This window comes from Felis catus, chromosome E2 (assembly GCF_018350175.1).
Source record: "Felis catus isolate Fca126 chromosome E2, F.catus_Fca126_mat1.0, whole genome shotgun sequence".
Classification (NCBI taxonomy): Eukaryota; Metazoa; Chordata; class Mammalia; order Carnivora; family Felidae; genus Felis; species Felis catus.
In genome coordinates this window covers 25,140,630-25,164,719 of record NC_058382.1, presented here as the reverse complement: position 1 = coordinate 25,164,719, position 24,090 = coordinate 25,140,630, and the positions used below count along the sequence as shown (strand labels likewise).

General features: G+C 47.6%; 2 protein-coding genes across 2 annotated transcripts in view; both read right to left on the bottom strand.

The window, feature by feature from the left end:
- GPT2 (glutamic--pyruvic transaminase 2) overlaps window positions 1-10,957 on the bottom strand; it is a 33,668-nt gene extending 22,711 nt beyond the window's left edge. The window contains exons 1-4 of the mRNA XM_003998006.5: window positions 10,811-10,957; window positions 10,330-10,593; window positions 2,757-2,846; window positions 555-663 (exon numbers count right to left, since the gene is read on the bottom strand). Coding sequence (XP_003998055.1) covers window positions 555-663; window positions 2,757-2,846; window positions 10,330-10,572 — 442 coding nt within the window. The 5' untranslated portion in view covers window positions 10,573-10,593; window positions 10,811-10,957. The remainder of the gene's footprint in view (window positions 1-554; window positions 664-2,756; window positions 2,847-10,329; window positions 10,594-10,810) is intronic.
- Window positions 10,958-15,733: 4,776 nt separating this feature from the next.
- LOC109494660 (60S ribosomal protein L30-like) lies at window positions 15,734-21,019 on the bottom strand. The gene is made up of 2 exons (XM_019818943.1): window positions 21,012-21,019; window positions 15,734-16,085 (listed from the first exon to the last, which is right to left on the bottom strand). The coding sequence occupies exons 1-2, from the start codon at window positions 21,017-21,019 to the stop codon at window positions 15,734-15,736; spliced, it is 360 nt and encodes a 119-aa protein (XP_019674502.1).
- Between the last annotated feature and the right edge of the window lie 3,071 nt (window positions 21,020-24,090).

The following is a 24,090-nucleotide window of genomic DNA, read 5'->3' as shown; positions in this document are numbered from 1 at the left end:
CTGGACACAGGCTTCCGGCAGAGAGGACCAGAGGCTGGGGTGGCGGAAGCACAGCCAGAAGGAAGGAAGCCACCAAACAGGGGTCACAGGCATCTCACAGTACTTCCCTTCCCCCGTAACTGACTGCCACTTGCTGGATGCTGGGCAGGGGCCACAGACAGGCAAGAAGGCTAGACAAAGCCACACACTGCATCCAACTGCCTGTCAGTGAGGCCAGTCACTGGGTTAAACTCTCTCCTCTGACAGAGGGCTCAGCTATCCAAGCTGGCTCCCAGGTGTAACACCAAAACCCAGGCAAATGTAGGCTCTTGTACCTGATGTGCCCCGACTTACCAAAGAGGGCATTGACCTCACTGCCTAGCTAACAGGAGGTTAGCAGAGCACAGACAAGAAGAGGAACACTATTTTTCCCTTTACTCTGCAGGTCACCATCCCATGCACATTCACACACTCACTCACATGAATAACTCTCCATTCAGGGTCAGGCCCAAGCCCACGCTCAGAGCACACTTTCATTTCACACCCTCTGGGACCTGGCCAGTTGGGGGCCTCACCCAGGCTGTTTCCGCCACAAGCCTGTAGGAGTCTCCGGGCTCGTTTCTTAGCATCTTCTGGGAAGCTGGGGCTGTCCAACAGGTTTGGGTAGGTACAGAGTGCCATCACCTGGGGGAAAAGAGGCATGGCTGGGCTCCCAGCACCCCCCCCACCCCCACCCCAGAGCCCCAGGAGGGGTACGAAGATGACAACTCAGGGATGTGTGGCAGATGTGCTCCACAAGGGTTCCAGCTGGCAGGAGCTTGGGGGCGGGTGGGGGAGGAGCACACTGGGCTCTCATGCTGAAAGGTGGGGTACATCAGGACCTGGGCTTGGGGCCCATACGGGGTCTTCCAGAAGAGGATCCATGGGACAGAATGAGCCTGTTACTCAGTCCCTGGCACCAACTCTTCCAAAGAGGACAGTAGTCCACACACCAGGGGGCTCCTGAGAAGGGGCGAGAACTGAGCAAGCAGGTAAGCCCCAACTGACAGGAATATAGACCTCTTCCTAACTCACAGACTGACTGGCCCTGATCCCCGTGCCCCAGGCCCCCTCCCCCTTTCTCACCATCATCCCCTTTCCTGGCCAGAATTGAAAGCCGGTCAGCTTTCTCATCTCTATAACAGAGAAAATCACCCTAACTTCACAAATTAAGAGGATTAATCAAGGAAATGTTTGCAAAAGTGCTGGTAAACCCCAGCTCACTGGGCAAGTCTAAGCTGGCAGCTTAGGAACTGTGCCAGGACCACTAAGGGGAGGAGGGTGCTCATAGCTCTGACCCCAGCTGGGTGACTTCAGGCAGGTGCTGGCTTCTTGGAGCCTCATTCTTCTTCATTTGTACAAGGGCAGTGACCCAGCCCTCCTCCCAGGGGCACTTGTGAAGAAGAAAGGAGATGCGTGAAGGCTGCAGGAGGCCAGCATCAGGTAGGAGAGGCTGGGCTTGCCAAGGCAGAGCAGGATTTGGGAGCATGTCAGCCAGACAGAAAGGCTGAGGCAACAGGAGCCTCTTCATGCCCAGAGTCCCAGACATGTGTGGGGAACATCTTTTGCCTCTCCCCTTCAAAGCTGCATGATTCCAGGACAACCAGGGCCCCCCAGCCTCCTCCTGCCTCCACTTCCCTGGCTGAGCTGCTCTATTTGGTCTGACCCATTTCTCCATCTTGGGCCCAGTTTGGGGTCTCTTATATTCACAGTCAGCTGGCATGCTCCTGAGGTTAACAGCAGTGGGGACAGCAGGGGAGGCCAATGGATGTCCTTCAGGTCAGTGTCAGCCTCAGTTCTTTTCCTCATACCCTATGTGTGCTCCCTGAGCTAAGGTCCCCCAGCACCCCCACACCCCTCCACCAAGAGCTGGGCAGGGTCGCCCCTCCCTGTATCGCCCCCTGCAGCAGGAGACACAGGCTGAGAAAAGAACTGGGGACTTCAGTGCTCAGCTTCCCTGCCTGCCTGACCCTGTGAACCTTAACCACACAAGGACCATATTTTGCTCCAAAAAGGGCCCCAATTCTCCTCTAGGAAACAGCTTTCATCACAGCTGGTCTCCAGTATCCGTTCAGGAGGCCCTATGGCATTCTCACACCCTATTTTTACCCCTCCAGCCCATCAATCCCACAATTTGAGCTCATGCAGCATCCTTGTGGTTGGTGCTCAAACTGAAACATTAAAACCTGTCTTCCGGAGACCTCAGGAGCAAGCTGGGTCACATCAGCAAGGCAGCCAGGAGAGCAGCAGCTGACAGTGATCACCAACCCCACACTCTCCTGCTGGGCTAGGGATGAGCGTTTTACACTCATCATTGCACTGAGACCCCCAGCTGTGCTCCAAGGCAATGCTCTGGTGATCTCCACTTGCTCAAAGCCACACAGCTGGTAAATGGCAGAGTTAACACTTAAACTCGGGGTGTCTCACTTGGGAAGCTGTATCTGGACTCCCACATACCACCTCCCAGCCCATTGGGACTCTACCTCTCCAGGCTGCCTCTCTGATGTCCTCATCAACCAAGCTCCAAATTCAGTATCCAAGACCATGGACCGTGGAAAGGCATGCCTGGGAGCCTTGTACACTAGAGTAACCCCAAAATGAGTCTAGGAATTCTAGACAACTTTGGAAGGAGAAGAGGTTGAAGGAGAGACCCAGGGGACATCAGAGAAATGGGCTGGCTCTACCAGTCTCTAGTTCCTTGCTCTCCCAGCAGCTTCTGCTCCTGAGGGCCAGCTTACCTGTCGGAGGAAGGTTATTGGCTGCTGGCCCATGGCCTGGGCATCCCCAATGTTGGCACGGATGACCTCAGTGAATGGTTTCTTGATACCCTGAATAGAGAGAAGGCAACAGGTGGTTACTTGGAGACTCTCAGATCCTGGATTCCAGAGGCCAAGCAATGCCCCCACAGGATATTAATAAACACTCCTAATTTGAGCCTTAGCAGGTGTCCGGCATAGTGCCAAGCCCTTGACATGGCTAGCCCCATTTAACCTTAACCACCACCCCCATGAAGAAGAACTAGTATTAATCTCATTTTACAAATGAGGAAAATGAGGCTTCAAAGGTTAAGAAACTTGCCTGAGGTCACTCCAAGATCACTCTTCTTAACCACTATGCTCACTGCGCATATGCTCAGAAGCCCCTCCTTCTGAGAAGGCTGAAAGAGCTCTCCAGGGCCGCCACAGCACCCTGAGGCAGCTGCAGGTCCAGGGCCAACCAGCTGTGGCCTGGGAGGGATGCCTAAAAGAGGGCCTTGGGGCAAAAGTGGTGGAAGGCAGGGGTCTGCAGCAGAGGCTGCCAAACATCAGGGAGAGGTTCCCACTACTCGTCCCCAAGTGCAGCTCCACCTTGACAGCCTAAATAGCAGGGGCACTAAGGCCACCCTCCCCTCCAGAAGACCCCAATCAGCAGGGACCTCTCAGGTTGTTCCCCTGCAACCTGACTTTGCAGAATAAAAAATGTGGGTTGATTTTTACTTTAACAACAACAACAAAAAAAAAGCATCAGGGATGGAAAGACTGGCTGATGAGAAAACTCAGGGCCACTGCCTGAACAATGTGTTCAGCACAGGAAGGAGGTCCCAGAGAGGAGGAACTCAGAGACCTCACCAACGGCAACGTCACTGGGGGTGACTGAAGGGGTCAGTCCTGGCTGATGTAAAGGGGAAAATGCACTTTGGATGGAGCACTGTGGGGATCTAGAAATGTGGGGATTCCACAGAGCTCCTTGATAAGTCCAGAATTAGCCATTGGAAGAGTAAGAATCAGTAGCAGTTTCCAGGACCTCCCAGAGCGGCTGAAGGATTATCCGAGACAAACAGTACGAAAGCACTTGGCAGAGTACAAACATCATCATCTTACAAAGCCGGACCAAGGACGAGGCTGAGAGGGTCGTGGTGGAGGAAGAAGGAGGTGGGGCAAGGAGGTGGCAGGACCGAGGGGTGGCCTGGGTAGAAGGCCTGGCCACCTTCCCATCTCCAGCTGCCCTTTCCTCAAGGGCATGCTAAACACAAATTTTAAACATACAATTCTATGGCTTTGACGCTTCTCTCCATTTCACACAATGTGTGAATAAAAGCACCTTTAGAAAACTTCCCCTTTTTTAAAATCAGTAATGTATACTTTAGGTAAAAAACAGTGGCACACAAGTTTTCCTGACCCTCATCTGCCACCCCTAAGACCCTCCTCTATAGAAATTCTCTGGCTGCTCTGGAGCAAAGAGGCATGGGTGGCTGAGGAGGGTGTCCCATAAATGGCCCTAGACCTTCATAAACAGGGCTTGATAAGTCTCCAAAAGCTTCTGTGTGGGAAAGCTCCCTTTTAATTCCCTTGTGTTCCTTCTGCGGAGCTCTTTGGAGGTGGCCAATATGGAAAGAGGTCCCAGGGTGAATGGGAGAAGCAGCCAAAGGGTCCTGAGGGCCAAGGCATGGGGTGACACCACCCTCTGCTCCAGGGATAGGACTGGAGTGAGAGCACGCACCTTAGAGACAGGCAGTGAGACATGCAGCCTCAGGGTTTGCCCCACAGATGGGAGGCAAGAGGCTGGGGATGGGGGAGGGACCCAGGCCATTGTGTGCAAAGGGGCAGGCCTGACTCAGCCCTTGGCACTGGCCTGGGCTCCTGGCAGAGGTCCCTCTATCAGCCGGACTGAATTGCATAGTTCTCAAGGCTCAGCAAGCTGAACACAGGTGATTTCCATGGTATGGGCATAGTCCATTCTTTGGTAGGGAGTAACTCGGTCACAGTCGAGGGCCAAGAACAAACATGCAGCTGTGGGCCCTCAGCCAACCCAATGCAGGGAGGGAATGATGCCTGGAACAGAGCGCTGGATGTCCCTTTCCCGTGCCCTCCCTCTGCACTGCTCAACCAATTCAGGGCCTGCTGACAAGGAGCCTGGGAACACTGAACATCCTTCTTGGGTCTGGGTACCCACAGACCCCAGACACTTTGCTGTGATGGATGTTTTGGGGGGTGGGGTGGAAAACTGGCTCCCGTGAATGGGCCTGCCCAAAAGGCCACCATATAGAGGAAACTTCTGGGCAGACTTCTGTATCTGGACACTCAAGATCTACATAGAATGGGAAATACCAAGGAGCAAGGGACAGACTCCTGCTCACAGTGACTCATCCAGGTCTGACAGGCACACCCAATGCTAACCTTGCTTCAGCCCTGCCAAGGAGCCTGCCAGGTCAGCACTAGCAACCTAGTTTCCTCTCACAGTATCCTAGAGCCCATCTAGATAATCCACCTGCATATATTCAGCCCAGAGCTGCCTCCCTGTGCAGCAATGAGATGAAGGTCCCACCCAGGGGAGCTCCTTTCCCAACATTCAGCTTAGGTAAGGATCAGGGGAGTAGGCCCCTGGGTTCTTAGGGATGCATATTTCAGCAGGTGTTAGCAGGGAGAAAGAAAGATTATCATTGTCTTCCCTGCTTACAGGCCCAGCATCACCATGAGGGCTGAGGGGATGCCAGATGATTTTTTTTTTTTTAAGTTTATTTTGAGAGAGAGAACAGGCAAAGAGAGAGAGAGAGAGAGAGAGAGAGAGAGAGAGAGAGAGAGAATCCCAAGGAGGCTACAGAGCCTGATGCACAGCACAGAGCCTGATGCGGGGCTCAAATTTACAAACTGTGAGAAACCTCAGCTGAAATCAAGAGTCGGACGCTTAACTGACTGAGCCACCCAGGCACCCTGGATGACAGATGATTCAAACAGGCACATGGCAGTTTCCTTGAGTGAGTGATGGCTCTTGTCATTTCATGTGACATGTGGGTGGAAAGGCTTGGTAGGACAGTTTTTCCCCAGATAATTTCCTTCTCATTCAACAAATACTTATGGATTGCCCATGCCCAGTGACAGGAATGAGCAAAACAGGAGATACTACCACCCTTCAGAGCCCAGGCTGGTAACGAATAACACGTGGGTGCAGGAAAGGGAGAGAAGGCACAGCAAGTACCAGGCCAGGAACACCATGTGAAAAGACCTTCAGGCGGTGGACAGGACTAGGGCAGGCAGGAAGTCCTACAGACAGCCCCAGAAGGAGGCCCCAGAGACAAACTCAAACCAGTCCCCACTGTCCCTGAAAACAGGTGCATTTCACAAGTGAGGAAACTGAGGCTCAGCACTGGGTCTGGTCCCAACCATTGTGGAAAGACAAACAAAGCTAGAAGAAACCCAGCTGAAGCTATAAATGCCCACAATTAAGAGACTAGATGGGAGCTCCAACGGCTGAGTTTCCTAACCACGAAAGCAGGGAAGGCTGGGTGTAGGCTTCTGAACTCTGGGGGTCTGTGGGAGGGTCAACCATAGAAACTGAGACTCACAGGGCAGAAGCAGGGATGAAAGATGAACGAGCTCCAAATAGGATAATTCATGACAGCAAGGCTAAGGCCCAGGAAAGACAGAGCAAACCCCACAGAATGCACATTCCCAGACCCAAAGAGGTTCAGCACGAAGGCAAGGACAGAGGTCCATTGGTGCCTCTCCTCAAGCAACTCTCATTAGTTTGAGAAAACGGCTCTTAAGAGTTCTAACTGGCTTCTAGGTGTTTTCAAAGCACTGTTACGGACATTGCAAACTAGGCTTTAGGAGAAATATTTTGCAAAGGAATAAACTGAGGCCAAGGTAGTCTGAAAGACCTGTCTGAGGCCCACAGCACATAAAAGCAAAGCCCAGGGTGTAGGTCTATGATGACTTGAGCAGGGTGGGTGGTAGAGGGTTCATCCTATTATAAGCCCACACTACACATTTATTTATCTTTATTTTTTGGTTTTTATTTTTGAGAGAGAGAGAGCATGTGTGCATGCCCATGCACAGTGGGGGAGAGGCAGAGAGAGAGAGAGAGACACAGAATCCAAAGCAGGCTCCAGGGCTTGAGCTATCAGCACAGAGCTTGACACAGGGCTCAAACCAATGAACTGTGGGATCATGACCTGAGCTGAAATCAGATGCTTAACCTACTGAGCCATGCAGGTGCCCCATCTTTATTTTAGAGAGAGAGAGAACATGCACGCAAGTGGGGGAGAGAGAGAATCCCAAGCAGGTTCCACGCTCAGCATGGAGCCCAATGCAGGGCTCAATCCCATGACTCTGGCTGGGATCATGGCTTGAGCTGAAATCAGGCATTGGACACTCAGGCGCCCCTACCTACACATTTATTTTAAAGTAGCATCTAAACTCTGAAGAAAATGACCAATTAGATTTTACCACCTGTGCTTGGAATAGCCAGGGTTTTCAATCTTAGTTCTTAGCTGACTATAACCATGTGTTATAGCACCCCCCATTTTTTACCAGGGTTTATTTGAGCACACACTGATGTTAACAGTCATAACCAGTTTTTCCCTCTATTTATGAATGTTTTGCCTCAACTGTATGTATTTTACAAATAGAAGTAAAGCCATTCCTCTGTCTCTACTTGTGCCAACTTCCTCCCCTCCTGCAGTAAAGGAAAAAAGAAGTAGGTTGAGGAAGAACTGACAGATCTTTTCAAAACTCCTGCTAATTGCAGCTTATTTTTAAGTGCCGCTCCCAGCTAACAGCACAATCTGAAAAGCTAACAGTGTCCCCCCCTTGGAGCTGCTGTCAGGGAGAAACAAGGCCTCCCTGAGAGCACACAGACTGGACTGGAGAATGGCGCCTTTCATACCCTCTTAGCCAACCTCCCCCCTCCTTCAGGCTTTCCTGAGGATTCTCCCCTCTATCACAGAAGGAAGAAGGATGGGACTCACCCATGAAGCCACCCCAAAGTCAAACACCAGAACCATGTGTCCAGCCAAACAGTGGGTAGTGTTTGCAGAGCACATGGTGAAATAATTCCATAAGGTAGCATAATGGCCAGGACACCTTCAGATGGACAAGATGGTACAAAAGTCAGGGCGGGGGACTTTGGGCCCACAAGCCACCTCTTTCCTCTTATAGACCAGGGAAACCAAAGCCCAGAGAGCATAGGAGATTCACCCCAAGTCACCCTACTCCCTGCAAACCCTTGCTCATCCCATCTCTACCCAATCAAACCCTTTATAACATCAGTCCTGTTTCAGTCACTGCAATACAAAACAGAGGTAGAAAAAAAAAATGAAGCTGTGCCAAGCCCAGCCCTCTCCCCACCCCCCCCCCCACCCCCACCCTGCATGCCAAAAAAGACTGGGAAAATATGGCTCTCTCAGAAGGCGCCCTGTGTAAGCTAGTAAAGTGGACAGAGGTGGTCTCCCAAAATGAAAGGTTTAGGTGAGGCTATGCCAGCTTGGTCGAGCTACGTCTCCAGCACCTAGACTGGGAAACAGAGACTCGGATGAAGTAAGAATAAAACACGAAGAGATGGGCTTGAATGAAAACACCAGACGATGCAAAGTGGACAGAAAACACCTCAACTCACTCAGGAGTAGGCCATGGGAGTGTAGGGTGTCTATACCAGAAATCACAGGTGTTTCTGGCTTAAATGACCAATAAATTTGTCCACCTCAATCATGGAACCATACCCTACTGGAAACCTTTGATAGTTCTCCCACTTCACACCACAAAACTTTGCACCATAAAGTCCTGAGCCCAGCACCCAAGACTCTAGTCCTCCTTTTCTGTTTCATTCATCTCTCATATGCCCCTGCCATAGCGCTCTTCCAACAGCACCATCCCCTTCCACAAATGCCCAGAATTTCCCAACCTTCTGTCTTTGCTCACAGCCCTGCTCCCACATGGAATGCTCTTACATTTTTCTCTGCTAAAAAATCCCACCAATCTTTAAAAAATTGGGGGAGGAGAGGCTCGGACCCAGAGAACCGTATGGCAGTCAACCTCCTGAAGGCAAAGACAGGGCCCCTTTCTGTCCTAATCATCCTCCTACTTCATGAAGCCCACAACCAAGCTGTTATTTAGCAAAAGATAGATAGGGATAATCCCTGGAACCCCTACCAGCTCTGGAATCCGAGAAATTAGCTGTAAAGTGATAAACCAGGAACAATCTAATCTCAGCTTTGTTTTAACAGGAAGACTGTTGTCTCCAGAACCGTCACCTCCAGTCAGCCAGATATCAACAAGAAGCAGAGCAGCAAAACTCATGTTTTCTGCCCCTGGCCCATAGAAACTGAGCCAGCCTCCTTTAAGCTAAACCCCAGTCAAACCCCTGCCCAAGGAGTCAGAGGGAGACACTGGACTCTGATTTGTCCAGCTCATTAATTTCAGTCAGGAGAACTGGGCATTCCACCATAGCTTTTTCCCATGCATTCAAGGGACAGTAAGTAATCAACTTGCCCCCCAGTCATCCAGTTCTAGTGCCTCTGAGAGCAAGATCAAGGAACCCACCCCCACCCCCCCGCTGGGTTAGAACTATCTTAAGCAAGCAGCTATTTCATCAGATCTTACAAATCTTAGCAGTGTTTACATTTTTTTTTTTTTTTTTTTACATTGCCCCTCTTGACATGGCCTCCTAAATTCCACTCAGATTAGAACTGGTGTCCTACAGGGGCATCTCTCACAAACACCCAGTCACCTGGTTGGAAGGAGGGAGAAATCACCCCTGGGGATGTGGTCACTTTACAGCAACTATGAACTAAAGCCATGATCCTAGCCAGCCAGCCACTGAGATGAAAAAAGTCCCAGAGCCATCCTACCAAGGCCCCAAGGCCCAAGATTTTGACTACTCACTAGGGACGAATGTGTCGTCAGAAAACAAAATGTGGTGGCTAATCAAGGTTCCAGTGAGGGGCCTAAAGGAAGGAATTGTTCAGGATCCTCCTCCACATCTCCACTCTTGTCATGAAATCATTACTGGCAGAATGACCCAAAAGGTCTCAGATGGAAAGGAAAAGGCTTTGGGAACAAACCCAAGTCTTAGAGCCTTCCTCCTTCTCCAACCTAACTGGATATCCTTCCCACCACTCTCATCCAGCACCTCCTTACACCGCTCCTCCCTTTTACTTTCTTCAAAGCACTATTCACTATCTGAAATTCTCGTCTATTTTTCTACTGCTTGTTGTTGCCCTCCCCCCATGGATCTTGGTTTCACTCGGGTAGGACAGTCACATAACGTGCAGTGCCTGGCACTACAGTCGCTCAATTACAACTGATGAATTCAGTTCAACAAGTGAACGGTATCTAAGGGCCTTACTTTGTGCCAGGTGCCCGGCACTACTGGATGAAGGGATGGGAGATGGACATTCTTCTTTTAGCCAACTAAGGAGCTGGCCACTGGGGTGGGAGTAAGTCAAGCGGGTGGACCCCAGGCGCCGGCAGCTACTGCTCTCCCCCTACCCCACGTCAGCTCCCCTTGGGCCCTACTAGGGCCCTCCCACCCCGCTAGCCCGGCGCCCGCACTCACCCGCTGCAGCTCGAGCTCTATCTCACCGGCCTTGAGCACGATGGGTCCCCGCACCGCGTACTCCACAGCCTTCACCTGCGGGTTCATGGACTCGAGAGTAAGGATGCGCTCGCGTCGGCTCCGCTCTGGCCGCACCTTGAGCACCGCGGAGGCCTCGGCGGCCGCGCTGCTCTGACTACGGCCCCACGGGCCTGGAGTCCGAGGGCAACAGCCCAGCCGGACCAGTGCCGCTGCCCGCTGCATCGCGCGCCCGCCCAGGAAAACCTTGGCACAAAAAGAAAAAGAACGAACACGTCGTGCACAATCCAAGGCAAGCACCAGTGCCCCCGCCCCCAAACCCAGCCAAGGGCCTTTTCAGCGAGCAGTGCCAGCCTGGCTCCGGGGCTGGGTGCCCATCCCCCGGCGACTCGGACCCTCCACCGCGCCACTGCAGAGCCTAGCAGTTTTGCAAAAGCTGCACCTAACGCATGCATCAACGTGCCTGTCGCCACCGCCTGGCCACCCCTCGCCGCGCCCCGCTAGCGCGCGCGCTTAAAACTGGTCCCGGGCTCCGGCACCAGCAGCCGCATCTCAGCGCCCCAAGCCCGCACAGCCCGGCCCCCAGCGATCGCACACCCACAGCCGGCGAATCCGCCCCGGGCCTGCCCACTGACTCCTGGGCCTTGTAGTTCCCCAGTCTGCTTCCGGAGCTGGTGTGGCGGACTGGATCAACTACAAGTCCCAAAGTGCCCTGCGCCGGCCCGATTCGGGGCCGGACAAGAGGCGGGAACGGTCTTCGGAAGCTGCCCGAGTGGGAGGGGGCAGCCTCTTTGTCCTCGCTGAGGGTGCTGAGAGTTGGGCTGCGGCCAGAGTTGGGCTGGGGCCAGCCAGGGGCTGTTCTTTCAGCCTTCTGCGAATTTAGAGCTATTTGCAGCGTCTCCTTGGAGGGCATCCCGCCTTCCCACAGCCCCTCCCCCCACTACCCAATACCTGCGAGGAGGCAGGCTGAGAGATGGTGCAGTCCTCGTCCGGAGTTTCATCATCCAGGGCCCTACAGTGGCTGGTAGGTTAGGAGTTTGGGACTTCACTGCCGCTCTTACCCCTTCTGAATGTGGGTTTCCTTGTTAGAAAAGCGCAGGTCTGAACCTAGATTTTAAGAGTTATTGTGAGAATTAAAGGATCAGCACCTGGCAGGTACCAGGTGGTCAGGCTTTTCCTGACTACTCCATCTGGAGTCTTTCCCTACCGTCATTGCCTCTTTATTTCCTTGCAAACATCTGAAATTATCGTATTTATATACTTCTTACTGACTTGTTAAGCTCCATTCACCATGTAAGTTCAAGAAGGGCAGTTTTCTTTGTTCATCCTATTCATATGGCACCTGTAAAGTTTCCTGGCACGTAGTAGGCACTAGTAAATATTTGAAGAATGACTGCTCAGCATAGGATAGCTATTATTTTTGGCAAAGATATTAACAGGCAGAGGCACCCTGGCTCCCTGAGGGTGGGCAAGAATAGGACTGGAAGACACCAGGTCTGAGACCCCAAAATCCAGGGAGTATGTGAGAAAAGTCACTGTCCCTCTCTGGGCCTCAGGTTCTCTATCTGCAAAGTAAATTGGATTAAGTAACCCGTAAGGTCCCTTCCCATCTTGGAAACACCGCCTAGGTGTTTTTCAGGTAGAAAAACAGCCCAAAGCTTCCTCACCCCAATAAACACACACACTCACAGTAGATGTGTGAAAGTAGGAAGGGGGGGAGGAGAACTTAAAAAACACGGCAGTGTAGGGGCACCTGGGTGGCTCAGTTAAGCAACCAGCTCTTGGTTTCTGTTCAGGTCATGATCTCACTATTGTGAGTGTGGGTGTCCTCACTCAGCGTGGAGCCTGCCTGGGATTCTCTCCCTCCCTCCCTCCCTCCCTCTCTCTGTGCCCCTCTTCCCCTTGTGCTTTCTCTCTCTCTTTCTCTCAAAATAAATTAGCAAACTTTAAAAACAAAAAACCCTCCATAGCAGTGTAGGGGAGAAGGTACTGGAAAATCCAGGTTTAAATGTAGCTACATATAGTCCCTTACCTCTTGATTGACTTTGAGCATGTTACGTAGCCTTTGTAAGCTTAGTTTTACGTCATGGGGCTGTGAAGAAAGTTCAGTGAGGTAACTGAAAAAGCCAAAAGTTTGGAACCTAGTGCTGTGGGTCAGTCTTATTCATCCTTGTCAAGAGAATGCCATATACCTGGATTAAATAAATTGATTACCAATAAAAGGGTAAATGGGATGGAGAGAGCAGCAGAAACCAAAAATCTCTCTGAATATTCCTATTAGCAAACTGGCTTGCCCACCAAAGACCCTGGAAGTTTATTTGGGCGTCTCATCAATGGTTCCACCTCCAGCACCTATGTCTATACTGTCTTCTTCCTGGCTTCGGTCTCAGTGGCCAGGTATTCAGTTTCCAGGTAAAAGATTTCCCCCCAGGGAGTTTGGCTTCCCTAAGGACTACACTGCCTTCAACGTCATGTTCTCACCTGCTCTGCCCAGTTGTGGAGAAACACACCCACACACCCCTCCACCTCTAAACACACTTAACCTTGACCTGCATCTGATGTCAACACAGTCCCTCACCCAAGGGTTGGTGCACTTCCTGTTGTCTCCACCCCTGATCAGAAGGGGCAGAGGAGGTAGAAGGAAGGGCAGGCATAGAGGGGAACACAAATCTATTTGCACAACTGGGAAAAACAATGCGTAGCACACAGTCCATCTACGTGGGCTCCCACGTCATCATGGTAGAAAACAAGTTAGTGTCCCAATTATGTCCTTTGCCAACCTGTCACGATTACATGAAAAGAAAGCTCCCTTTCTTTCCTGTGAACCATGCTTTACAATCTGCAAAGCACTTTCCTATCTATCACTGCATTTGAACCTGATTGACATCAATGAAGTGAAAAAGGCAGGCATTATCCCCATCTTACAGGTGAAGCTCAAAGAGATTAAGTGACTTATTCAGATGGCACAGCTAAGTGTAGAGCAGGGACTGTGATTTCTAACCCAGTGATGTAGCCCATACCTGCAGGGACCAGGCTCGTATAGCTCTCTGGGTTTGGAAATTTGCACTGACATTGCAATGCACTGGGCCCTTAAAAGGCTTATGGGTGGTAGTTGTGGTGATGTTGATGGTGGTAATAGTTTGAACTTTGCCTTTACTTTGCCCTTTAGACCAGATTGGTGTGGGGCAGCAGCAGGCTCCTAAATATTAAAGATAAAACCTGAAATAGTCATGAATGTCCTCCCTGTGATCTGGATGAGAACTCCAAATACACAGCAAGCTCTTGACGATCCACATAATTGGGAAAGTCATTTGTTCGCAAGACATGGTACGAGTCTTCATTTCTTAACAAGTTTTTACTTCATTCCTTACCATGTACCAGGTACTGGCCTGAGCTCTGGGACTATAGTGAGTCACACAGATGGTCCTTGCCTGCACAAACATATAGTGTCTTAGGAAAGACAGACATCTGTTAGATAATCACACACACACAAGCATGTGATTACAAACTGTGATAACTACTGGGGAGAAAAAGGACAGAGTTTTATGAGCACTTATAGCCCAGAGGTCTGAGTGAAGGTTTCCCAGAGGACGAAGCCTATGAACTACCCAGAAGCCTGTCAGGATGATAAGGGATAGCAGTACTGACCCATGTGGTAGACATAGGGATGTGCCCTCACCCATCAAGGAAAAACTTGCCTAAAAAATAGGAGGGGAGAACTTGCCTTCAACCAAGGGGTGTGGTTAGCAGACAGCCTCTACCTGTCAGTGCCATCAGTGTCAGCCTCACTTGCACAGAACTGCCTTGCCTGAGGTTGCCATCACACCCTAACTGGAGAAGCCTAAACTTAGTGACAGAGCAAGACTCCGCAAGTGCTGGAGCAATATTTGCTCCAAGCCTTCCCCAGGAGGTTGGCTGAGGCTTTGGCAAGCCTGCTTCATGGCTTTTCTTTCTCTGCCCAATCCTGCTTCCTCCCACTTCCACTTACAGAAGTAGATCCCTAATATCCATCTTGCAGTTCACACTCCATCTCTGTCAGTGATGAGGCAGACAACATCCCAGGCCAGGGACTGGTGAGGAGCTCCAAGGAGGCTAGGGTGACTGTAGAGCAGACAGTGAGGAAGAGGGGCAGAGCTAGAAGACAAGGGTCAGAGGTGAGTGGTGTTGGACAGGTGGCCTAGGTCCTAAATGTAAGAATTTCAGTTTTCATCCTAAGAACAATTAGAAGCCTCTGGAAAGCTTAAAGTAGGGGAGTGACACAATCCTATTTATGTTTAAATTCTGCTGCATGAAGATGGATTGTAGAGGGTGCGAGAGGATGGATTGTGGTACCAGCAAGGTCCACTGTTGGCCTGGACTGAAGAATGGATGATGAGAAATAGGCTCTTCTGCATCTTCTGGTCTAAAGGGCAAAGTAAAGGCATATTACCTTTTACACAGAAGTTCTCTGTCGAATCAATGAATGGAGTAGACTCTACAAGGTCCAAGCTCTCTACAAGGTCCATGCTCTCAAGGTCCTTGCAGTCCAGCAGAAGATGGGCAGTGCATAGTAAGTGTTAAGAGTAGCCCCCAAGAGTGCAGAGCAGCCAGTCCTTGTAGTCAGTGAGGGCCAGAATAGAAAGTGAGAGGATCTTCCAAGAGCAGATGCGCATTATGGTGCTGGAGTGAGAGATGGATGACATTCCAGAATGTCAAATCATGCTCAAGTTGGGTGCTCGGGTGACTTAAGGGTAACTCTTGGTCTCTTGCTCCCAAGGACACTTGGGGAGCTCAGTAGAAGTTAGTGCCCTTAATAATCAAATGCCTTGATCCAGGGCAGTGATTCTAAAGTGTTATTGAGGAGCCCCTGATTGTTTCCTTAAAATGCAGATTCAGAGTTGTTCTTGGATTTGTTGGTTCTGAAACTCCAGGGGTGGGTTTACCCAGGGTTTTCCTATAATCAGTATTTTGATGTGCACTAAAGTTTGAGAACCACAGGTGCAAGGCAAGGCTTGGCAGTATCATAGTGGAAAAAGCATAGATCAGAGAGTTCTGAATTCTGGTTCCAAATTTGTCTCTAACCTGTTGTATGTATGACCTTGAACCAGCACTGTCCTCTTCTTGGGCCTTAGCCTCCTCATCTGCAGAACAACCTGCATTTCTACCTGATTTCTAAGTTACTGGCTCTAGCTTGAAGATATTTCAGCCTCCTCTTCAAGCCCAACTGACTCCCTCAGTCACAGCTGCAGCCTCTGCTCACTGAGCCTCAGTTTCCTTACCCGTCAGTAAGGTGATGACAGTGTTTAATCCTTCCTGAGAGGATTAAACAGTGTTAAAAAAATTTTTTTTAACAGTGTTTTTAAAACAAGCTCTGGTCAGTTTTATTAAAGAAAAGTTTTTGCATGATTTACTTTTCACCAATCTGTTCTGGCATGCTTCTAATGACATCAGAATCACCTGGATCAATGCTAGTCAGAGTGCTTACTCTGTAATATTTCTTCCATGCTGTGCTCAAATTAATATTATTGCCACTGTAGTGATGGGCGCCAGTTTTAGCCAACATGCCACAGTATTCTATCTCAAATTTCCTCAAGGCTGGGCAGTTGTTGGCAGGGACAACCAGTTTCACTTTGCCATATCTGATTATTTTCAGAGTCTGCTTGTACCCCAGCATGTACTTTCCACTTGTCATAACGAGTTGGAAACTAGAATTGACCAACTCCAGCGACTTTTTCTTCTTTGCTGCCACTATCTTCCTGCTTTAGGTGTGAATCAGCCCCAACCAAGATGCCCGGGAATGACAAGACTAAAATGATATTTTTCTTTTTTTCTTTCTTTCTTCCTTCCTTCCTTCTTTCCTTCCTTCCTCCCTCTTTCTTTCTTTTCTTTTCTTTCTTTCTTTCTTTCTTTCTTTCTTTCTTTCTTTCTTTCTTTCTTTCTTTCTTTCTTTCTTTCTTTCTTTCTTTCTTTCAAGTAGGCTCTATGCCCAACATGGAGCTTGAATTCATGATCCCTGGATTAAGAGTTGCATGCTCTATAGACTGAGCCAGCCAGATGCCCCTAAAATGATATTTTTTAACTTCTTTTTTAATGGATATTAGGATAGATTTGAAAATCTGAAAGAATAAACAGTCCATTGTTAATGGTGGTTATCTTTGAGTGGTGGGCTTATTGATGACTCATTTTTCCTTTTGCTTAACATACTGTCAATGTTTTAAAAAATAATGATAAGGGGCACCTGGGTGGCTTAGTTGGTTAAGCGGCCAACTCTTGATTTTGGTTCAGGCTATGGTCTCACAGTTTATGGATTGGAGCCCTGTGTGGGCCTCTGTACTGACAGCATGGATCCTGCTTGGGATTCTCTTTCCCCCTCTCTCTGCACTCCCCTACTCGTGCTCTCTCTCTCTTTCTCTCTCTCAAAATAAATAAATTTTAAAAAGCTTAAAAAGGTCATGACCTCACTGTTTGTAGGTTCAAGCCCTGTGTCCAGCTCCATGCTGACAGTGAGGAGCCAGCTTTGGATCCTCTGTCTCCCTCTCTCTGCCCCTCCCCTGCTCTCTATGTCTCTCCAAATAATAATAATAATAATAATAATAATAATAATAATAAATAAATAAAATAAAATTTAAAAATGCTCAAAATAGTAAATTTTATGTATATTTTACCATAATAAAAAGTAATCACACGGATTTCCTGTATGTTGCAAGAAAATTTTTTTTTTACTTATTTAGAGAGAGAGACAGCAAGAATGAAAGGGGATGGGGCAGAGACAGAGGTGAGAGAGAAGATGCAGGGCTCAAAGTCACCAACTGTGAGATCATGACCTGAGTGGAAATCGGAAGCTATTGACTGAGGCACCCAGGTGCCCCACAGGAAAGTTTAAAAAGGGAAACAATGTAACTCTTAGACTGTTGTGGTGTTATTTCAGAGATGGCTACTGTGAGTGGATCTGGGAGCATTTGCTCAGGCTTCTCCATCTCTCTCTGTCTCTGCCACAAACCAGTCAGCTTCTATCCTTGCTCCTCATGGTTCCCTTTCTAAATAAAGGTCATTTTTTTAAAAAGTCAGTCTTGAGATTTGAGGAGAAAATTAGCAGGGAATTTCATTGAGATCCATCTGCTCTGAGTCAATTTGAGGCAAATTATTGCCTCCCTAACAAGCAAATATTAGTTGAGTTGAGCTAATAGCCAGGACACACGTATCAGTAAAGCTTTTGAAATGACCTGCAAAGTGGGTTAAAGATAAACTTGTAAAGATACAAAGCCAAGCTAGACAAGGCAACTGGCATGTTCAACATAAGTGTAATTTACAGAGATTGAGACAGAATAAAGACATTTCACAAAAGCAGTATTTACAGTTCAGTATTGCATTGACAACATGTCAAAGCAGAGGAAGAATGTTGTGGTCTTAGCAGCCAAATCAAAAAAATCCAGAAAGTACTGAACATGAGGAGAGGAAAGGGTAGAAAAGCAAAGGAGAAAGAGCAATTGTATAAGCTTCAGGAGCAAATACAGCCTCTTTCATTCAGTGTATTTGTTGTTCCACATTCCTTGATTTCTTGCTTCCTGGTCCTGCAGGGGTATGAGGACTCTGACTTTACTTTTTCCATGAAGGACATTGGGGAGACTTCAGAAACAGTCCAAGAGACCAATATAAAGAAAACCCTTAGCAGCAAACTCAGTGATTTTAGCTATTCAGTGCCTTAAAGCACAGACAAAATATTAAGCAATGGCTTGAATCAGTATCTCCAGCTGGTTTATTCTCCAACTTTTCCCAGATATTTTCTTCATGAAGCCACATAATCTTTCACCTAGAGAGGCTTGCAAAATAGTTTCAGGACCTAGGAACTTAGGAGAAAAAAAATATTTATGCAAGGTCTTATGCTTTGAAAAAAAATTTTTTAATGTTTATTTTTTTATTAAAAAAATTTTTTTTGCATTTATTTATTTTTGAGAGACAAAGCACAAGTGGGGGAGGGCAGAGAGAGAAAGAGACACAGAATCCGAAGCAGGCTTCAGGCTCTGAGCTGTCAGCAAGAGCCCAATGTGGGGCTCAAACTCACAAACCATGAGATCATGACCTGAGCCAAAGTCAGAAGCTTAAACGACTTAGCCACCCAGGTGCCCTGCAAGGCCTTGTTTTGTAGTTCTTATTTATTCTTTTAGATTAAAAAAAAAAAAGTTTACTTTCAACTTTACGTGTTTTTTTTGTTGTTGTTTTTTTGTTTTCTTTTGGGGGGGTTTTGTTGTTGGGTTTTTGTTTTTGTTTTTTTTTTTTTTTTGAGAGAGAGTGCATGCAGGGCAGAGGGGCAGAGAGAGAGAATCCCAAGCAGGCTTCGTCCTGTGAGCACAAGCTTGTTGGGGGCTTGAACTCGGTAACTGTGAGATCATGACCTGAGCTAAAACCAAGAGTCGGAGGCTTAACCAACTGAGCCACCCAGGCACCCCTCTTTTAGCTTTTAAATTCTAGCTCTTGTTCATTCTTCAGACTCTTCTGTGTTTTAAGAAATTTTAAGAAAGGAAATCTGTTTCTTATTTTATGCCTGGGGACACAGGCACAGATATTTACCTAGAACATTATCTGTGGTTTGGCACAAAGCTTTCTTTATTAATAATATTTTTTAATTATAGCTAATATTTATTAAGCATTTTAAATGTGTCAGGTTCTGTATTAAGCACTCTACTGCATTGTCTCATACAAGCTTCAGAACAACCCAATGACATACTTACTACTATGATCCCCATTACATAGACAGGAATACTGATGTTCAGAAAGATTGGGCTACTTGTGACAATCACATAGCTAATAAGTGGCAGAGCTGAAATTTGAACCTAAGACCTCAAAGGCTCAGTCCCACAAGACTGCTCCCACTTTGACACTAGTCACAAGTGTCACAAGTAGAGTCTCCAAGCTACCTGCACTCTGCCTAAACAACTACAAACTCAAGCGTTCCTGAGACACTCCACTCAGGCTCAATAATTCTCTAGAATGACTCACAGAACTCAGGAAAGCACTATACTTATGATTACAATTGTATGATAAAGAATACAACTCAGGAGCAGCTAAATGGAAGAGATGAACAGGGCAAAGTATGGGCGGGTGGGGGAAGTGCGACGGCACAGAGCTTCCATGCCCTCTTTGGGCGAGCCAGCTATGATAGGAAAAGATAGGATTTAGTAGGCAGAGAGGGAAAGATTATGACCTGAGGTCCCTGGGTGGGGAAAAACACATGTTTTGGAACAATGCTGGGAGCATCTGACCACAGCAAAGCTCGTTGGGCATAAAGTTCCTCTTAAGAATGTGACAGATATCATCTACTCCCCCTCAGGTTTCCCTCAATAATTTGACAAAAGACCTGACTAAAAATAAGTAGTAGATCATAAGACATCTATAAGTAGACCTACAAGGAATGATGTGGCCATAGGCCACCCCTCATACAATGGAAATGAGCCAATCAGGAATGGACAACCCAGCACCTAGAGCTATCAAGCCAATAAGGGAAGAACCCGAGAAGGAACAAGGGGGAAGGGATGGGGAGCGACCAGAACCTTATAAAACATGGACCCTTGCCTGTAGCCAAAGGCATTCACTTTCAAATACCCGCTCTCTGCAAAAAGAGCTTTCCTACTATTCCTTTCTGACCTTATACTCTAATAAGCTTTTTCCTGCTTCTCATCCTGTGTCTGCCTCTTCATTCTTCAAAGTGGTGAGACAACAAAACCTGGGTATTGAGGTAAAAAATCCTACAGCATTTCTTTGGGGGCTTGTCTGGGATATCAATGTCTTCCAACCATAAGTTAAGAGTAGCCAGCACCACCCCCCCTTTTCTTTCTATCATAAATAAAACTCTCAAACTAAATAATGGGCACCTGATCTCCCAATATAATTGGGAATGTCAGTGTGGTGGAGCCCCAATTTCCTTTTGAGAAAAACTTCTGGATGCATGGGCTCAGGGGAGGCCAAACAGCAACTGATGGGTCCTGACCAAGGCGACTTTTTGATGGATGCTTGAAGGCCTTTGGCAGGACCTGATCCCTGATCATCCATTTGGGTAACCAGTGGAATTCTCTTTCTGTCTTGGCCAGCCTCTCCCTTTGGGAAATGGGTAGAAGAGCCCAGGACTGATCCCTTGGATATTCTCCAGGAGTTATCTGGATGACTTCCAAGGGGTCTTACTCACAAGTTTCCTAACTACAGTGGAAGGCAGTCCTGTGCTTGCTTCCATTTTTGACACTCTGGCATGGCTCACCTCCCAGGTCCCCATTTTTTGGATCTTTGATTTTCAAATGTCTCTTCCAGAGCAGAGAGCAGCACTGACTTCCATGCCACCTGGGCTCACCACTCTCCTCCTGCTCCTGATGTCCATGGAGTGGATGGGAGAGAAGACATTTGGCAGGCTCCCTCAAGATGCAGATGATAATTAGAGCCAACTGTCTCTGGTTAGTCTACCTTGGGATGGGGACTTTAAGTAAGGAATATTCCCAAGCAGGTGCCAAAACTCCTTTTGTTTCTAGGAACTTCCCCATCTTTTCTGGCCTGACATGGACTGCCCATTTCCACTTGGTGGGAGAAAAAAAATGTCTGCATCTGCTCATCTGTCTGAGCTGACAGGCTGCAGGACCAGGAGACCTCTCTCTCAGCCCTCTGGGCTTTTATCTGTGTCCAGGCTTCTTTATGAACCTCACCTCTTCATCTTCCCCTCTCTATTCCTGTTTCTGCCCCACCTTGGGTGCGGCCTACAAACTGGTTCTTATACAATCCTTGGTGCCTCAGGGACCACTGGCTCTAACTCCTCCTTTGCTGTCCAGGGGCAAAAAACACCCCCTTACTTGTACCGCTTACTTCAGATTTCCCCACTGGTGCCCCAGATAAAAATTGACAATGGTGAACAAATTGATTGACTTTTAAATGGACACAGGTGGAACATATTCAGTATTTAAACAGATTTTAGTTTATTGGTTTAATTAAGATAGACATGTCTTTAGAGTTAACTCTAATCAGCACTAAATCCAAAAAACTTTTTCTACCTAGGTTTACTGAAGGTCAAATAAGCTCATGTTATGTCTGTCGCAGTTTGCAAGCAAAAAGATGACTTAAAATGATAGTTAATTTGGTCTGTCTCAAAGTTTTCATGGGTAATCATTTTTTTTTTTCAACGTTTATTTATTTTTGGGACAGAGAGAGACAGAGCATGAACGGGGGAGGGGCAGAGAGAGAGGGAAACACAGAATCGGAAACAGGCTCCAGGCTCTGAGCCATCAGCCCAGAGCCCGACGCGGGGCTCGAATTCACGGACCGCGAGATCGTGACCTGGCTGAAGTCGGACGCTTAACCGACTGCGCCACCCAGGCGCCCCTCATGGGTAATCATTAAGATAGCTTTCAGGTCTTTGATAACCTGAAACTATAAAGTTTTTGTTGGATGATAAACTGGATTAAATTCATTGGACATTTAGGCCTCTTCCAAATTGGATGGAATGCTGAAACATTATTTACTAAACATAGGTTTGTGCTTTTGACTTATTGCAGAAAAACTAAGGATATTTGGGTCTGTTGGAAAACATGCTTTGTGCTTTATTGATTCATAAGTTTGCCATTTAAGGAATTCTGATGTAACAGTTCACTGGTTACTACTGAGTTTTCACTGGAGACTAAGGTTTCTAAGAGTTAAAATTCTATAGATGTGGTTAAGACTGATGGATATAAGGAAGGCAACTCTGTATATAGAAAAGTAGATGTGTAAGAACAACATAAGGAATGGAAATACATTTTTGTTGAAGTAAAAGGAAGAAATTTTGTCCTAAAGTGAAACTGGTTCTTTGGAGAGAGATGGCTTGGGACAAAATTTGGATGCAAAGAAAAGTTGTAGAAGGTTCATGAAGGGAAATCTTTGGAAAGGAATTTTATGTGTGGTCAGGATGGACTAAGGTTAAAATGATATACACTGATATAAGATTATAATTGCCCCTCCTTTGATCCAAAAACTGGGGAAATGACAGCGATACCCTCACTGCTGGCCTCCAAATGCTCCACATTTGTGTTGTTTCTGCAAAGCAGAGGAATGGATGCACCCCATGCCTGAAGGATGGATGACTATGACATGAAGGGCTTTTACCGGGACACATGGGAGCCATTTTGTTACACTTAGCTCAGTGTATGCTGACTTGTACCAATCTAGTGACTTTAAAATGGACACCCACATAGCTGGAACATATGTATGTGGGCATTACTGAAAGAGGCAGGGGACTAGACCTTGACTTTGGCCCTTACAGCACCCCCCTTCAACAGCTGATAATCGATATGTAAATTGCTGTTGGGCCAAAATAAAATTAGTGCATCCTTCTACAACCAAGGGAGTCTTGCTTATAGTAGATACCCCCAAAGTCCTGCAGGTGGGAAATGGAGGGGTAGGAAAAAGTGAGGAAGACAGGCCAGCTCTTAGAGGTAGGGTCAAGCCTGGGTAAAAGTACCTCCCAACACCTCACAAGACTGACAGGGCTTTTGGCTGCCATTCACATAGCCAGCCAAAATGCAGGGCCAGGAGATGAAGCTTCTTCTGGCCAACAATTGGGGTCAGGAGATGAGTTTTCTCCTGGCCAGTCATAGGAAATTGAGATAAGGGATGCCTTTTCCCCTTTTTTCTATAGCTGAGCAATTCCCCAACCAATGCCAAACTCCTTTGGGATGCATTCTGAAAAAGCAACTCACTTTCTTTTGCATGGAGGCTTGGCCTGAGTACAAATTGGAGGAGGAAACCTGGCCAACAGGGGGAAATACCAATTATAGTACTATCCTACAATTGGACTTGTTTTGTAAACATGAGGGGAAATGGGGAGAAGTCCCCTATGTTTGATGTTTTGGGGCTTTAAGAGAAAAATTGCGACATGTGTATGCAATGCAAGGTCAACCCTGGCTTATTGGCAGCCCTTTCCAAGGTCCAGAAATCAGGAGAAGAAACAATTAAGGGCCCATTACCTGTACCCAAAGCAGACCTAGAGAAGGAGGAAGGGAAATCTTCCACCTCAACTTCCTCCTCCTTGGGTCCTCGATCTATATATCCAGACTTAAAAGAAAAAAAAACCACAAATGTGCACTTCTGCTCCCTGCTGCCCACCTTACTCAGGCCCTCCCCATAATGTAACAGGTGTGTTTCCTTTACAAGAAGTTAGAGTGCCAGGAGAAGGGACACAAAGAGGCACCACTATGATAAGATTACAAGTACCTTTTTCATTACAAGATTCAAGACAGATAAAAGGAGATCTAGGTAAATTTTCTGATGATCCAAGTAAGTATATAGAGGCCTTTCAGACTATCACGTATGTTTTTGAGTTGACCTGGAAAGATACAATGCTTTTGTTGAATCAGACTCTTAATGCTGAAACATGGGGTTCTGGTAGCGGTTGAGAGATATGGGGATGAGCAACTCATTAATTATCATGGGCCAATTATGTGGCCTTTCAGGGCACTGGAAATGAGAATGTCCTCAGAGGGAACAATTGAAGTCGAAACCCATAAGCCATGCCCCTTGTGTGGAGACAGTCACTGGAGATCTGAATGCCTTCAGGGACCTCAATCTGCAAGGGCTCAGATAACCAATGTCCCTGAAAGGGACTGATGCTGCCCAGGGTTCTTTACAGTGGCTCCCCCCAACCAATTACTTATTGGAAATCCAGAACCTCAGGTAACTCTAGATATAGAAGGAAAAATGGTTGATTTCCTTCTTGACACTGGAGCCACATTTTTTTGTCCTTTCCACCTCCTGGCC